We start from the raw sequence: 18,082 nt of genomic DNA, 5'->3' as shown, positions 1-18,082 counted from the left end.
GAGTAAGAAGCAGTTAGACAAAGAACACACACAGAACTGTTCAACTTAAAGAGGAATTGGATAATCTGTGTGGTTACGGATGTGGAGAAATCAGAACCCTCATCTACCACTTGTGGGAACATAAAATGCTGCACTTGTTTTTAGAAAGCAATTTGGCAGTTCCTCAAAAAGTTAAACACAGGGTTACGATATGTACCAGCAACTCCACTCCTAAGTATATACCCAAGAGAACTGAAAACACATCCACATAAAATCTTGTATGTGAATGTTCACAACAGCACTATTCACAATCGCCAAAAAGTAGAAATATCCAAAATGTCCATCAACAGATGAATAAACAAAATGTGGTCCATCCACACAATGGAATATTACTTGACTTTAAAAAATGAAGCACTGACAAACGCTACAACATAGATAAACCTCAAAATCATTATGCCGAGTGAAAGCTCACAGATAACAAAGGTCACTTGTTGTTTGTGTCCATCTATATGAAATATGCAGAACAGGCAAATCCATGGAGACAGAAAGTGGATTAATGGTTGCCAGGGGCTGGGGGAGATGGGGTGGGGAGTGACTGCTAACGGGCACAGGGTTTACCCCTGAGGTGATGGAAATGTCCTGGAGTTAGAGAATGATGACAGTTGCACAATTTTGTAAATATACTAAAAGCCAATGGATTACACCCTTTCAAAGGTTAAATTTTATGGTATGTGACTCAGTTTTTTCAAAAAAGAAATTGTAACATATCTTTTTGTGAGACTAAAGGTTAAGTATGAGAGCTAGAACGTGAAAACAGTAGAAAAGCTAAGGCGACTCACCTGAGAAACTGCACCCCAAAGAGCCTTATTTCCCCTCAGAATAAAGGGTCTGTAAAAACACTCTCAGCCTGACACTTCCCAGCACACGGCCCTCATGGGGTGGGTCCCAAGATCCCAGTGCCCCCTCATACTCACCCACACCCATGGCACAGAGAATGCCTTGTCCTGCGGTACTCAGCTCTCCTCTTGGCCCCACGTGGGAGACAAGCCTGGGTTTGCATGGTGGAGCCCCTGCCCATAAAGAAAGACACATGTGCCGAGGGAGGGAGGGCTTCCCCTGCAGCCACCCAGCTTCCACCCAGACTTATGCTCATGACGTTGAAGTGAGTACAATGGTAGCAAAGTGATCATGCTTCAATTTCTAATAAACTCAGTGAAGCGCTTTTACAGGGGCCCAAACCACAAACACCTTCCTCTCTGCCCCACGGGGCTGAGGTTATCTAAACCCTGAAGTTCAATGCCAAGGTCAATAAGACCCGTGCAGGTCCTGACTATGGAGTCAATACAAGGGACAGAGCTCTATCCTGTGGAAACCTGTGAACCATCAACCCCACCAAGCCCACACCGCATTTCTGTGGTCACATGGCAGACGCTTAAGCATGTGGCACCTGCATAGAGAAAGGGCTGGAGTGGTGCCAGCCTTACCCCTGGGAGCCAGGGTACTGCAGTTGTCCAGTATTCCATATCTGCACAGGTTCCTCCGTGTACCATCCAGCAATGCCCACTCCTGGACAAGCCCCACTGCCACATCTTCGAAGGTGACTGATTCCTAAAACAGCACACATATTCTGACTCAGCAAGGACCACCCCCACCACTCTGCAGGATGACCACTGGCAAAGGGAAACCCAGTGCAAGAACATTCAGACAGGGAGCTCTCCCCACTCCAGGGCTCCGCAAAGCCTGCCCACCTACCACTTGTTTTTGTAAACAAAGTTTTACTGGCACGCAGCCACGCCCATTTGTGTACCTATCTCCACGGCTGTTTTTGTGTTGCAAAGGCAGAACTGGGCAGTTGCTGCAGTAGAGATCACATGGACTGCCAAGCCAAAAATATTTAACATTTGGATAAATCGAAAGCATAAGTTTTGGCTCTCCATCACTTCGCGAACCAATGAGGGCAGAGTCTGTATTTCTCAGCTTAGAGTTTTTCCTAAACTCCTTATTTAAGGCACCAAAAATTTAGGTTTGATCACTTAACTCTCATGCCGTCCTGAGGTCCCAAGACTTACATAAGCATGCAATAATCTTTTATGTCTGTTAGAAGAGGACTTCCGTTGCATCTGAAAACTTGTATGGCCTTGTAATTTCAGAATTCTCTAGAGCAGCGCTGTGCCATGGAGTTCCCTAAGATGACGGGAATGTCTTGTCTGCACTCGCCAAAGGGCAGCCACCACACATGTGGCCACTGAGCACTTAAGAAATGTGGCTCGGGTAACTGAAACTAAATTTTTTATTTTATTGGATTTTAATTAATTCAAATTTGAATTTCCACAGCCACATGTGTTTATGGTAGGTCTCACAAGGGAGAGCAAGAACGGCCCTGGAGGAGTTCTGCTGCCAGCTCCAAATGAGCCCCTCTCTGCAGTCAGACTCCAGAATTAGGCAGAGCCCCGAAGTCGCTGTGGGGACCCTCCTCCCAAGCCAGTTCCCTCCAGAGGTCATGCACTAAAAGAGGTCGCCAGGTCCCCGAAAGCAGAGCAGAAGATGCTCCATACTTCCCCTCCCCTTTCTTCCTCAGCTGATGGTGAGAGGAGAAGGGACAGGGCCCAGGGAACATAATTATCCCCACCACCACCACGACTCCCCCAACCCCTAGCTCACCCTGACACCGGGTCCAGGGTTTAAGGTCTCAGTAGGCATCCTCCCTGCAATAAAAGACAGACCAAGTATAAGAAGGCATGAGGGTGGAAGCAGAGCACCAAACAAGGGTTTGACCCAGGTATATCATTTCTGTGGGCCACCATCAGGGTGGCTGAGAAAAAAATCCTCACAGGGAATTTATCTCAATAAGCAGCACGCAGTCCCACGCATCTTTCACACCATGGTACCCGACCATTTCTATTACCTCTCTCACCTAATAAAAAGATCATTTCTCCTTACAGTCCCTCAAAATACCTATAACACCCTCTACTTTTCCTCCATTGCCCTTACCAAGTTGTGATTTTTATATTTATTTGTTTAGGTGACTTTGCCTCTCTCTTCCACCATGATGCAAACTAAGTATAGGCCTGTGTCCACTTTTTTCAGGACCCAAAATCCTGCCACCAGCACAGCGCAAAATGCATATTAAGTACTTTATATATTAGAGGTTGGCAAACTTTTTTCTGTAAAAGGCCATATAGTAAATATTTTAGAATTTATGGGCCATATAGACTCTACGTCAACTATTTAACTTTGGCTGTAGTGCACAAAAACAGCCACAGAGAATACATAAAAAAAATGTGTTCCAATAAACATGTTCCCAACAGAAACCGCACAGAGTCAGATTTGGCCAACAGGCCATAGTTTGCCAATACCTGCTCTCTATATCATGTAGGAGAAAGAATGAATCAATCACCGTATTCTCTCAGTTCTACCTCCTACACGGGTCTCAAACATTGCATCTTTTCCAATTCCACAATCACCCTAAAGACCCAACTACCACCCATACAATAGAATATTACGCAGCCACTAAAAAGAATGAACGGAGGTATACCAGATGCCTTAGACAGATGTCCATGAGATACCATTTGGTGAGAAGACATAGATACAGAAAAGTGTATAAATGACAGAGTTCCCCGTGTGAATGCACATGAGTATCTATGTCTATAAGTGTATATGTCTGATTAGGATTATATATATATACAGGAGGAAAAATGTGGACTAATATATACTAGGCTGTTAACACTGGTTCTGGGAGCTAATCCATGAGTTGAAAAAATAAAGGGAGAAAAAGATTCCAATAATTTAAACAAAACCATGTATATGATGGTATTAATACATTTATACATAATTATGTCTGTGAGTTGTTAAAAAATAATAATGATTTAGAAATAAACAAAAAAAGACCTAACTACCACCATCTGAGTCCTGAATTTATCCAAGTTCCTAGGTATGTGGACTCTGCATTCATTCTTGTCCATTCCAAACTCCATGCTCCATCCAGGAGCCGGTATCTAAATCACGAACAAAATCACGTCACTCCCCTACTTAAAACTCAGATTCAGTGGCTTTACAACAACCTTAGAACAACGTCCAAAGTTTATCATAACTTTCAGGCTGTGCCCTCCTCTCCAACCTGGCTCATCCACTCCACACTTTATTTCCTCCACTTTACCTCTCCCTGTCTTTCCTCTGCTTCTAGAACCCTTTTGTACTACTGCTTGAAGGATTATGCATCTGGAATGTTCTCTCAAATCTCCTCCCCACTCCTACTCCACTGCCGACCCCTTGTCTAGCTGTGCAGCTACATACAACTCATCTTTTAGGTTCAAATGTTTGTCCCTTTTCAGATATTTTTCCTGACCTCCTCCCCAAGTTCTCCTGGTTCCATGTTTCCATATCACCCTTGCCATGTTTAATTTAAAATCTGTCCTCTCAGAAAAAATAAAACCTCCACAGAGACGAGCATTGTGTCCACATTGAAAGCAATGCTTTCCCCTGTACAGGGCTCCGACCATCCAGGGCGCCTCCGATGAAATGTGCCAAACTATCAACCCTCCCCAAGAACAGTTGTACAGCTAGCCTAAGAAGGCACATGCTTACACACACAACCATACAAACACCACAAAAGTCAACATAAAAGTGACTTAAAATGCCTGTTCATATAACATAATCCACAACAGATTTCAGATGCCTTTAAGAAATGTTAATTCTCTCTAAAAGGACAAGGTGAGACATTATTCCTTTTGAAAACAAACATCTCACTTGTAAAATTGAAATCTGATGTTTAATTTTCCTCTAGAATTTTTTCATTTCTCAGTAGAGTGAACTTTAACTTTATTTAAAAAAAGAAGATCTCATTTATGGCCAATTCTGTGTCAATTCCCAGTAGTAACAAGGCTATGTCATCTTTTTCCTAGAGTCCCATATTTTGAAGCTTTGTGGTGATTTACAGGCTGTGGTAATGGAGCCCACGTGAAACGAACTGAGTAGTTTTACTTTTCCTTGATGAAGACTTGGGACTTAACTGAGCCTTTCTTAAGACACTCTCACCTAGCAGTGTAAAAAAAAAAAAAAAAAGATACTTGCAAAGTAAACATCGCAAATTAAAGGCTTTTTTAAAAATAAAGAAGAGAAGAGAAAGGAAAAGAAAAAGGCAACGAAAGCTAACAGGTCTTAAGCTTAGGATCTGCAAATCGTCAGTCACAAAAAAAAAAAAAGAAACCCTCCTGTTATCTAATTCATTCCTTGATAGAGAGTGCATTTTTTAAATTTACTTTGCAAGTCATTCAAACCAATTTGCACATGTAGACTCAGACCTAACTTTCCAATTGCAGAACTCGATAACATGAAATACCAAACTAAATAAAACGTGAATTGCTTATAAAGTTATCTTGCACGAAGGCGACAGGGTCGGGCCCCACAAGTCCGGAGGGGGCAGATTTTTTTTGGGAGAGGTGGGGATAGGTGAGGGCTGGGGCTGGCCGGCGTCACCATTCCTCAACTGCAAGACCTGGATTGTACTTCGTGATTTTCCTTCCGGTAGATGAATGATAGTCCCGTGTGCCCGGAGGGGGGTTACCTGAGGGCGAGAACCCCGCCGGGGAGGTGAGGCGCGGCTGCGGGGCCAAGGTGTGCCTGCCGCATCCGGCACGGAGCCACCGCGGGGAGGAAGCAACTCGACGGGGCAGGCTATCCTAGGCCGTCAGCCCCTCCCTACACTCCTTACCCTCCCCGCCCTCTCCAGGGGCCGAACCGGACCTGCAGACCCGCGAGAGATACTCCCTCTGCCGCACGCCGCGGGGCGCTTGGACTACTGCCCCTACAGCAGCCGCCTCCGCCGCCGCCGCCGCTGCTGCTGCCACCGCCTCCGCTCACTTCCGCTTCCGGTCTCCGGGACGCCGAGGGCGGAAGTGGTCGGGTTCCGCTTCTCCTGGTCGGGGAAATTTTAGGCAGTGACTGAAAGGGTGACTCCCAACGTCCAGCCTAGAAGGAGGAATTCTAGTTCCCTTCCCTGAGGGTTAGGCTTTGGGGTTGGGGGAAGGGACCTAGAGAGTAGGACTGGGGGGGCGGAGTCTCTGCCCGATGCACGGTCTGGAGTCGAGGCTTAGGTCCAATGAGCGAGAATTAGGGTGGGTCCTGGGCTTGGTTGGGGGGATGGGGTGGGGCCTCGCTGGCTCGTCGGGACCTCAGAATTTAACTCTCATTCCCCTTCTCTTTCTTCCACGTTTCTCCTTTGGTTTAATCAATTTCTCTACAAAACCATGTCTTAGGTAACATTTATTTTTCAGTCGATGATTTCTTTTAGAAGTAGGATTATATTCAGTCATGCGCGGCATAAGGACGCGTCAGTCAAAGAAGGACCTAGGGTACCATGATGGTCTCACAAGATTATAATGGACCTGTAAAATTCCTATGGCTTATGATGTAGTAGCAGTCCTAGTGTTGTAGAACAATACATTACTCAAATACTATTGTGTTACAATTGGCTACAGCAGTCGGTACAGTAACATGCTGTACAGGTTTATAGCCTGGAAGCAATCTGCTATACCATATATAGCCTAGATGTGTAGTAGGCTATACCATCTAGATTTGTGCAAGTGCACTCTATGATGGCCCCTAACACGCATTTCTCAGAAGGTATCCACGTCGTTAAGCAGAGCATGACTGTATCTCATTTCATCCTCAGCTTGCCTTTCTCACTAAAAATAAGATGTGAAAAATCAATTCAAGGCAGTAGATAGGAAATCTGACTCTTCTTAAAATTTATTTGTTATGTAATATAGATAATACAGGAAAAGTTCAAATGGGGGTCTCACTCCATCCCTAAGTTTTTCTTTCCAGAAACAACCACTATAACCTGTTCCCTGATGTTGTTTATATATCAAGCACATGCATATTATTTCTTCTAATAAATATCCATACATTATCGATTGATTGCTACATTTAGGTGCTAAGGTTACAAAGCCCCTTCTTGCAAGAAGGGAGATGGGTGACAGAGATGAGGTTGACCCATTCCACATTGTTGCATGTAGCCTATTAACAGAATCCTTATTTTTTAAAAAACTGACAGAGATAGGAAGAGATCAAAAAAATTGGCATAATTGGTTGAAAGTAGATCTTGAAGGATGAATATCAAGTCATGAAGAATGGTTAGTTCGGTGGGTAAGAAACATTGCAAGTTGAGGGTATTGTGTGAACAAAAACACAGAGGCATGGAGGGAGCACATGTTGTGGAAATAGATAAATAGATCAAAGAAACAAAACCAGTCAAAAGCAGATTCCAGCATGTATGAACAACCAGGATGTTACAGGTAGTATTTCAAGTCAATGGGGAAAGGAAGCTGTTAGGACAATTGGCTAAAGGATTAAGTTGTTAGATCCCTATTTCACATCATTCACAAAAATAATTCAAAAATTTAATTCCAAATAGATTGGATCAACACGACAAAGAACTTTAAGTTATTAGAAGAAAAACAAGTATTCCTAACAGATTTTGCTTTATATTTTTCAAAGGTATGGTAGTAGTTGCATAGCACGATGGTTAAGAGTCCTGGTTTTTGGTACTTACCACTCAGTAACTGTCACCTGTCTAACTTCTCTGTGAGTCAGTTTCCTAAACTGTCGAACGGGAGCAATAATGAGATTGTGCTTAAGATTGGATGATATAATGCTTGTACGCAAAGCGCTTACCATGGTGCCTGACATGTAATAAGTGCTCAGTAAATACTGGCTATTATCATTACTGTTTTTTATGAAGTCACTTTATATCGATATTATATCTCCTCTCTCCCCTTTTTAAATTTGGCCTTTACTTTCATTTAATGTGTTTCTAATATTACCATACCAGCTTCTTGTTCTTCTTATCTGATATGTCTCTTATTTTCAGCTTCTTTGCCATTGTCTTAAGTGATTTTTTTTTAAAACAGTACATAACTGGATTTTGTTTTTTAAGGAAGTCCAAAAGTAACTATCTTCTAATAGGATACTCTAATCCACTTACATTTAATGTGATTATTGATGTTTAATGTATTTCAGCCCCTTATTTTACATTTATCTTATGTTTTCTATTTATCATGTTTATTTGTTGTACATTGAGCCAGGACTTTTTATTCTTATTCTCAATTTGCTCCATCTTTTCTTCAGTATGTTAATTTAAAGACAAATGTTAATAAAGTGTGGTCAAATTAATTTAAGATTATTGTTTGGTGTTTATCAATTAGTTGGTACTGGTTATCATTTTGTCTTTTTGCCTTTATTTTGTCTTATTACTCAAATCATCCATATTACTTATACAAATATTGTGAAGTATGAAAATATCAAGAAATAGGAAAATAATTGCTTTATATTCTACACGTTCCAAATTTTTACTATGATCTACCCAGTAGGTTTGTTTAATATAGAAATTCATGTCTTTCAGCTAGTGATAATTGTTTTATATTTTCTTGAATAATAGTCTTCTGTTATTTTTCTTTCTTTCTTTCTAAAATTTCTCAAACTCTTTTTCATCTCCTTTCTTGCAAATTGTCACCACTTTATACCTAATCCTTCTATTGAATTTTCATGTTGGATACCATTATTTTCATTTCTTAAAGCTCTTTCTTATTCTCTGAGGGTTCTTTTTTATTGCAACTATTCTTGTTTCATCTTTTCGAAGATACAAATGAAAAGTATTTCTAAGAGTTCTACTTGTTCCCAGATATTATTTTAGGACAGTTATGAAATCTCCCTAACACTGTTAAGGGTGGAAAATTTTCAAGTGAGCAAACTAGCTAAGTCAGCTACAGGGAAGAAATATCTTTAGATATCAGAAGTTGTCCTACTTGCTTGTGTGTGGTTTAGGAAGTGTATTGTATAAAATATGTAGATGGCCAATGTCTGCTTCTGTAATCCATTTACTTGTTAATTAAGGGTGTTGTTCCGGGCAAAGATATGCTAAAAGCCAACTTCCACTTCTGTAATCTGCTGGCTTGTTCAGGAGACCACCAGGATATGGTCTTGAGCTTTATCAGCTGCCTGCTCTGAAAGCTCGGGGCTGATCTTCTCTAGCCCTGCGTGGTAGAGAGTCAGTCGCCGGCGGGCTAAAAAAGGCTCATAATTAATCTCAATTGGCTCCGTGGGTCTCAGAATCGTTCACGCCATAACAACACTAAACAGTATCACTATTGTGAATCTACTGAGGCTGTGAATTTAACCGAAGCTGTAATTCTCCTACCTGAAAGATAAAATTTTGAGGTTAGTTTTAGATCATTTTATCCTTGAGGCTATGAGAAATAAGACATTCTTTTAGTGAAGTAATAAAAAGTCCCTGATTCCCCAACAAGTGGCTTGAGCAAATATTTTAGGACTTTCAGCTTGTCATTTTTTTTTTTAAGCTCCCCATCAGTATAGAAGCAACCAACTGGCCCTGTAGTCCTAAAGGCAGTGAAAATCCAGTTGGCACTAAAAGATGGGGCACTAATAGCAGTAAAACAGTTAAATAATGACCTCTGGTCATCTGGAATGAGTGTCCATTGAAAGCTGTGGGGCAAGTGGCCTCTGGCATTCAAGAGCAAGAGCATGTGCATTTCCAACCTGAGTCTAGTGCATGAGTGTTAAGGATAGGAACCAACATAAGACAGTGAACAGATTGTTCGTGGAAGTCAACGGTAGCAAAGACAGCTGTCTGGCAGTAAGAGAAGAGTCTGAGATGGAGGGAACGAAAAACGGTGGATAGGTGCCACGTCCAGCAAGTGGTAAATCCTGCCATGTCCAGCGCAACCCTAGAAAATAATCCTGAGAGGGAACAGTGAGAGATTGAGAAAAGAAAGAAGACAGAAAACTGGGATCAGGAGGCCCACTATCTGCTGATGATGGAGTAGAGAGCAGATTTTATTTTTGCAAGTTGCTTTCATACAAGAGCATACATTTGCTGGCTAAAATGAGATTATCCCCATCCAACCTCCACATCCTACTATAATCATTTGCATTTCCATAGGGTAACTCCCACCCTACACACCCTGCTATAATCATTTGCATTTCAACATCTGCATTGTTCTCCAGTCAGTTCCTACTTCCCATTCTTAGGAGGATTTGTGAAGGTGAGGCAACTCTTGGTTGGCCTCACAGATTGCAAGGACCTAGTCAGTTTACAACCTGCTCTCCATAGATGGGTGAGTAGATAGATGGATGGATGGATGGATGGATGGAAAGAAGTGTGGGTGGGTAGGTGGGTAGGTGGGTGGGTGGGTAGGTGGATTGATAGATAGAAAGAAGGGTGTCTATGAGACATGTCTGCAAGAGACTCTTAGAAATAACTGAAGAAATTTTGAGGGTCTGATTTTCAGCATGAAAGCCCCTGCAGTTTTAAGCTGTAATAACATGGTCATTAAATAAATAGATAGATAGATAGATAGATAGATAGATAGATAGATAGATAGATAGATAGATAGTTATAATCTCATTTTGTCATCACAGGCAAAAGGCTAGGGACATTTGGTTTAGTTTATACTTGTATGCTCTACTAAGTAGTGTGAGGGTGGTAGATGGCCAGCAATGGCTTCTGGTTCTTTTTTGAGTACTTTTAATAAATACCACATCATCATACTCTTGAGGGACCAGAGAACAATAGGGTGCAGAGCTGGGTTCTCAGACTTGAGCATGCATCAGAATCACCTGTTGGTGAATCACAGAATCACAACTTGCTGGGCCCACCCCAGAGACTCATCAAATCTGGGGCAGGGCTCGAGAACCTGAATTTCTAACAAGTTCCCGGGGATGCTGATGCTGCTGGTCGGGTGACCATTATCTTGAGAACTACTGATCTAGAAAAACATGGACATTGATACTTCTGTGTAATTTTGAAGATTTGAAATGTAAAGAAGTTTCAAGAATATCTTAACCAATTTATTTTTCACTTCTATTTTCCTTTTAATCCAATCAAAAGAATGATATGATTTAAAAAATTATTTCTAAATAAATTTACAATATCTCATTCAATAAGAATAAAATAAAAGTTCTAAAGAATAAGAAAGCATTGTATCATAACTGTTAGAGTTCGTGGTACATAAAATAATGGTGTACATTAAAATTGATGATGCCTTAGATTTGATTAAATATGATATGAATAGAGAAGGAAGGTGCTAACTCCATCTTAGGGGGAGGGAAGGAGACCCAGAGTGGGGATCTGTGGGATCTACCTTAAGGATTAAGGAAGGATACACAAAAGAATGCACACTTGAAGAGCTTGGCCAGGGGCAGAGCAGTGGAGAAAAGGGGGCAATTCCAGGCAGAGGGGACCACACATGCAAAGTCCTGGAGGCTGGAAAAAGCAAGAAGCTAAGGGCAGGTGGGCAGCCTGAGGGAGAAAGGTGGGAGATGAAGCTTGAGAGGCGGACTGGGGTCAGATCAGGTGGACTTTATGTGTCTACTAAGCTCATTTAGCCTGCGAAGTATCCATGAGGCTGTGAGATGGGTGTGATGCACTCAGATTCATGTTTCAGAAAGCTCTTCTGACTGTAGAATGGGAGGATGGAACAGAAAGACACCAGTTAGGAGACTGTCGAAATTACCCCAGATCAGAGAAGTTGAATAATTTTCCCCTAAGTATCACAATACATTAAGAGGCAGAGTCAAGATTTGAACCTCCACAGTATGGCTCTAGAGTTAACATGCTGTAATAGTTCTGGCCTGACCATCAGGTGGCACCACCTGTCTTTCTTGATCAGCTCTTACCTCCAGCTATCACCCCAACAGTGTTCCAGCCTCAGTTTCTATTTATAAGGGTGACATGGAAAAGAATATTGCTGGATGCACAGCTGAATGTGGACGCAGCAAACACCAAGAGTCCTCACTGTGACAGTCCTCCTTGCCCACAGACCCCACAAGATACTAATAGAGCTTCTAAAACAGGTATCTATAGCATTGGAGAAAAAAGCAGATCTCTGAGGAAGATTATATTGAGAGAAAGAAAGAAGTCAAAAGCATCTTAAAGAAAAACTCAGACTGGATATGGAATTGCCACCTACACACACACACACACACACACACACACACACACACACAGGGGTGTTCCTGTTCAAGCACCCGAAGAGCATCCGCCACACTCAGCATGAGGAACATGAGTGTCATGAAGAATTTAGAGCAGAGCTTGCAACACAGCCCGCTGAAGAGCTGTCTTGGTCCTTGGCTGCAGAATCACTTGTGTTTATTTGTTCTGCAGGTGCTGCATTCCTAATTTAGTGAGATGAAGGGCTTGGCACCAAAACCATGCTAAACTATAATCATACCTTTTGGATCCATTAATAAACATGTCATATTAATATCCACTGTAATAATTTGGTAGTAAATTTTTTTTGGATGTTATAAGTATCTAAGTATAATTTTACCATGCTAGTCATGACGTATATAGTATTTCAACCAAAATTATCTGTAACTTTAATCAGTTAAAACACTTCATATTTCAAAAGAATGAATAATGTTGATATTAAAATGACTACATAAGGGTTTATCCCAAATCAATATCATGGCCTTATATTCCTACACTCTTGTAGGACATACAGTAAATGGGTGTAGGTTGCCTACGAAAGACTCACTTTACTGCTAGTTGTTCTTAGTGATATTGTAAATACAATCCAGGGTACAATGCAGGCCCCCTGTACATAGCAGACACTTGCCTGCTTGGTGTTGCAGGGTGACAACTGTTAGTGACCACCTTGGATGATGAGGCTGACACCTGCTGCGCATCTTCCTTGTTTCCCACTCTAAATTGCTGAATTCAGGCTCATCATCCGTGTTCAATTTTTACGTGTTCTTAGAATCAGCTTCATTCTAAGCAAATCTGCATCTACTTTAAAAGACTGGAAATAGGAAAAATAAATCTTTGACAAATCTGATAACTGTATTTACATGTGGTTTGAAACAAAACGTCATAAAAGTTTTTTATTAAACCAAGTATATTCCCCACTGTCGAGTTTTTTATTTTTTCTGCAGCATGATTTTTTGATATACTGTTTATATGCTACTATGTATTTGTTTCACTTTTCCACACTAAATTCAGTCCTGTTAAAACAAGTGTAACATTTTAATTTTCAGAAAAAGCAGAACCATGGTCTGATGGTGAAAGATAAGAAGTTCACTTTTCTGAGAACCATTTCTTAAGTCAGCAGACCTAAGGCACTTATATCAATTCTCATAAGATTTCCTTGAGCTAGGAAAAGCACAGTAGAGACCTTCAAGAACTGGCTAACAAGGGTTACCGACACGCAAGAATGCGAGAGCCATCACTTCTTCCAGGTATGTGTAACCTTGACAATCACCGTTCCTTGACCTGCTCCCTATCATGAACTACTTGGTTCAACGACTGGCTGTCTTGTCCTTCTCTTTCCTCTGCTCTGCTTTGAACACTCTTTTCTTTTCCTCTTGGACATGGTTTCCTTCCTTACCACCCTATTCAGACTATACTCTCAAATATCCCTAAAATTTTCCATATGGTCCAATCCGATGAGTTGTTCATCTTCTTCACATGTTTTGTTTTCTTATTAATATCCTCTCCTCCGTGATAACTTCTGTGACCTAGGTCTACCCTGACTTTTCTCTGCCTCTTTTGCTATTTTCTCCCTCATCCACTCCTTTTCTTGTAACAAGAATATTACTAATAATAACAACCAACATTTCTGAGAACTCGCTATGTACCTTATATGTATTAACCCATTTAATCCTCATACTAGGCCCCTGAGGTAAGTACTATTATTATACCCATCTTACAATTTAGAAAACTGGAGCCAGAGAGATTGTGTTATATATCCAAAGTCACACAGCTTTTAAAAGGCAGAGCCAGGGTTCAACCCAAGTCACCTAGCTCCAGATCTTTGCTATAATGCTCTTTCCACAGGATTCTGCCTGGGGTCTTCTCTTTTTCTACACCCTCTCCCTTGAGAGATCTAATGATTCCATGGCTTCAACCACCACTTCTATGCAGATGGTTCTCCAACTCTGAAATACACTTGATCCTTCTGGTTCCAGATTAAATAACTATCAACGGCCACAATATTGACCAAAGCTTACATTTATCAAGCATCCACTTTAGCCTGGCATCAAGCTAAAATTGTTTTGCACTCATTATCACACAGCATCTCCACATTACAGATGGAAAATGGCATCACGAAGAGGTTATGTGACTTACTCAAAGTCTCACACTTATTTAGTTGCACAGGGAGCGATACAACATAAATTCTATCAAAATAATAGAAGCTACTTGAAGGCAAAGGCCATGTCCCCTCACCTTTGCATCCCCTTTCATGACATCTTACATAGAAGAGGTGTCCAGTATATATCTGTGGAATCAAATTTAAGTGACCGCTGGAGTGATGTGAAATCCCACGTCACCCTAGCAGCATGGAGGAGGAGGAGGATAGTGGACGGTGGCGTTGGGTGTTGTTCCTCAGTTCTTCCTCGCCAATGCAGCAAAGAATTACAGGTTGGTGAGATTTAGAAAAAGTAAGATTTATTGAAAGTACATTTTAGAAGGAGACCAGCTGCTAAGGAAGGCTGCAGCCCTGTGGAATTCAGAAGGTAAAGAGATAAAATAGTCTACCCCAAAGGGAGGGGCAGGTTTCCAGCCTGGAGAGCTGTAACCACACAGAAATAGGAGTCTGTTTATATTTGGGCTATGACAGGAGGTCCTAGATGGTCCATTTGTGAGGTCACCTTAACGGACAGTTGGCTGCTATATAACTTTTTGTCTACTGCATATGTGCTTACCCAGAATTGAGTCTGTTATAATTAGATTCATGAACTTCCAGGCATAGTCATGCTATTATAATGATGGTATAATGAGGCTGAAGTTATAGGCAGCACTTTCTGCACATACGTTTATAGCTGGTTTAGCCAGCAGCTTTTATGGGCTTTATGCTCTAGGATTTGGGGTAATTTATAACCCTAAAAGGGAGTTATTTCTGGGAGATGACTAAGGAAGGCCTTCAAGGGAAGTTTCTGTGGTTACAGAGCTGGGCCTTCGCTCCTGTTGCTCATGCCTGACTACCTAACAAGTGAGAGTGTGTAACTATTTTTATTAAATTTATGAGGGTGACATTGGTTAATAAAATTACATAGATTTCAAGAGTAAAAGTCAATAATACATCATCTGTATATTTCATTGTGTGTTCACCACCCAAAGTCAAATCTTCCATCACCATATGTTTAATCACCTTCCTCGCTGGTAACCACGGAACTGTTGTCCCTATCCATGAGTCTCTGTCTAATTCATTTGTTGCTTTCAGATGTATATCCCATACATGAGTGAAATCATATTAATGTAGGGAGGAGGCAAGAGAATTAAAATGTTAATAAAGCTATATTAAGAGACTGCAATGTGCGGCCAGGCCAGGAGGACACCTTCAGAACAAAGGATGATTTCTGCTGGAATTGCTAACAACCCATTCCCCATACCTGTGAAGGGGAAACAAGAACAAAGAGCCATTCCCTATGGCTAAAACCATGGGGAACCAAGGGAGTAAAGGCTAGGAACTGCCAGCAGGCCTTTTGCTCTACATATTCTTACCTTTTTACTGCTACACACTCTTCCCCTTCTCCACTGTATGTCCATATCAAAGGAAACGGGAACTAAAGAATGACATATACTGAATTCTCTGAACACTCAGGGTCCCTCTTGGTGCCTTTACTCTCTCTCTGTTTCTCTCACGTCTCTTACTCTCTGCCTCTGAGAGGAAACCATAGTCTGTGGGATGTTACCCTTTTCTAATAAACTTCCCTTTTGACTCCAACTTTGGCGTGTGTGTTGAATTCTTTCTACACTCTCCGCCAAAGGACCCTCTTCTTCTCTCAGTGCAAGGCTTGGTCTCCCCCCTATTTGGGGAAATTTGCCTTGTCCTGCGTCAATATGATTCTTAACTTTTTCTATCTGACTTATTTCACTTAGCATGATTCTCTCAAGATCCATCCATGTTGTCGCAAATGGCAATATTTCACTTTTCTTATGGCCGAGTATACATTGTGTATATACATTTACCTGTAAAGATATATGCACCCCGATGTTCATTGTCACATTATACATGGTGGCCAAGATATGGAAACAACCAAAATGTCCTTCGATAATGATCAGATAAAGAAGATGTGGTATATATACAAGAGAGTGTGCAATTTAAATGAGAGAAGCCCAAACAAGATGTTTCCTGCTTCGGGGCAACTGGAAGGAGAGTCCTGGACACATCTGAGATGGATTATTTGTGAATTTCAGTTGTCCATGAACTCTCTGCCCTCGTTAATGGATGTAACAGGCAGTGTAATAGAATGAGCAACAGGTCAATAAGAATAGGATTCTCATGCAAATAAAATGGTAATAGCAGCAGCTAGCATTTATGGAGTGATCTCTGAGAGATACTGTGCTTTATGCACTTCCTCTTTTAGTTCATCACCCCAAACCCAGGAGATAAGCAATGATGTTGTCACCACATTTCATATAAGGAAACCTAAAGAAGTTAAGCAACTTGCCCAAATTTGCACAACTGGTATCTAAGCAAACTGAAACTGAGGAACTATTTCCTCCTCAACAAAAAGAGTCAGCAGGTAATTTCTAAAGTCTCTTAGAACCTGTGGTTCCAGCATGCTGATGACTCATAATACTGAGCACGGGGTTGCTGGCTGGGCTGGAAGGAGACCCTGAAGACTAACCTTGAGGAAATGTTACAGTACCCAGATGGCTGAGTTTTAGGAACCGGAAAACACTTCAGCCATATGTTTTACTAGTTGGGAGCTGGTTCTGGGCCATGATTATTGACAAACGGTGTGGAAGCATTTCACTATGAACAACCAATAAGGCTCTTTTATTATGCACTGGTTGAAATTTAGCTCTGGTGACTAGTAACCTTATTTGCAATTTTGGTTACTCCCTAAGAAAGTGGGCCCTGCCAATGAATGGATAAAGAAAGTGTGGTATATACATACAATGGAATCTTTCCTCTACTGCCATTTGTGACAACATGGATGAACCTAGAGGATACAATGCTAAGTGAAATAAGCCAGACCAGAAGGACAAACACTGCATGATTCCACTTAGATAGAAGTATTTAAAGTAGTCAAACTCATAAAAGCAGAAAATAAAGTGTGGGTGCCGGGGATGGAGGAGGGGGAAATGAGGAGTTGTTTTTCTATGGGTATAAAGTTTGTATTACACAAGATGAATAAGTTTTAGAGATGCACTGTAAAACATAGCACCTATAGTTAACAATACAGCATTGTGCACTTCAAAATATGTTAAAAGGTTAGATTTCATGGTAAGTATTCTTACCAAAAGAAAAAAGAAAAACACAAAAGAACATAAGGAAATCTTTGTAAGCATTGGATATGTTTTAGTACCTTGATTGTGGTGATGGTATCATGGGTATATGGCATATGCATATGTCCAAACTCATGAAGATGTATATGTTAAATGTGTGTAATTTTTTGTATATCAATTATACCTAAACAAAGATTTTAAAAAGTGGGTCCCGGTAATGTTATCAGAGAGTGGGGTCCTCTCCTGGCACGTTGTCCATGTTCTTGATGTCTCGAACAAAAAAACTGAGCAAGACACCGAAATATAGTAGAAAATAAAAGTTTTATTAGAAAGGAAAGTCCGCTTCCAGAAGTGAAAGCGGGCTTGAGCAAGAGAAGCGGGACTTAAAAGGCCTGGTAACAAAGACTTCGGGGTTTTTATCCCTTTTTTGCTGTGAGTGGTTACTTACCTTAGAGGAGTAGGCTTCTTGATTGACAACTAAGATTGACAGGACACAGTGATTCACCATTTTGCTTTCTGCACATGTTTGTTCCCAGAATTCAGTCCGTTATAATGATATTAATGAACTTCCAGACATATGCATCATATTATAATGAAGGTATAATGAGACTCAGGTGAGTTGAAGGTCCTTGGGATCTTCACTGTGCAGGTGCGAGTGACTGGCTTAAACTGGTACCTAAATCTCTGCCTATTGGTTTCTTTGTGTGAGTTAAAAAAAAAAAATGCCTTCTGGCTTGCTTAATTGTGGGCATACTAGGGCAGACCCCTTCTAGGATAGGATGACCTCAGTGACTTTGCAGGCAGACCCAAAACCCCCTTACTAATCTGCCTACTTCTTTTCTAAGAGCC

General features: G+C 41.2%; 2 protein-coding genes across 5 annotated transcripts in view; one reads left to right on the top strand and one right to left on the bottom strand.

Annotated features, from left to right (window-relative positions):
• Positions 1–5,863, bottom strand: part of ZNF333 (zinc finger protein 333) — a 19,628-nt gene extending 13,765 nt beyond the window's left edge. Inside the window, exons 1-4 of one of the 4 annotated variants that reach the window (XM_006918762.3) lie at positions 5,722–5,863; positions 2,641–2,684; positions 1,464–1,587; positions 954–1,049 (exon numbers count right to left, since the gene is read on the bottom strand). In XM_006918762.3, the coding sequence (XP_006918824.1) occupies positions 954–1,049; positions 1,464–1,587; positions 2,641–2,679 (259 nt within the window). In that variant the 5' untranslated portion in view covers positions 2,680–2,684; positions 5,722–5,863. Of the gene's footprint in view, positions 1–953; positions 1,050–1,463; positions 1,588–2,640; positions 2,685–5,542; positions 5,651–5,689 lie in introns of those variants that run through there. The other 3 variants (XM_006918763.3, XM_015594746.2, XM_015594747.2) reach the window with 3 other exon arrangements.
• Positions 5,864–13,208: 7,345 nt separating this feature from the next.
• The window catches only part of ADGRE3 (adhesion G protein-coupled receptor E3), a 47,285-nt gene continuing 42,411 nt past the window's right edge, over positions 13,209–18,082 (top strand). Inside the window, exon 1 of the mRNA XM_006918790.1 lies at positions 13,209–13,233. Coding sequence (XP_006918852.1) covers positions 13,209–13,233 — 25 coding nt within the window. The remainder of the gene's footprint in view (positions 13,234–18,082) is intronic.

Source organism: Pteropus alecto, unplaced genomic scaffold, assembly GCF_000325575.1.
Source record: "Pteropus alecto unplaced genomic scaffold, ASM32557v1 scaffold388, whole genome shotgun sequence".
NCBI lineage: Eukaryota > Metazoa > Chordata > Mammalia > Chiroptera > Pteropodidae > Pteropus > Pteropus alecto.
This window is presented reverse-complemented; position numbering and strand designations above follow the sequence as displayed.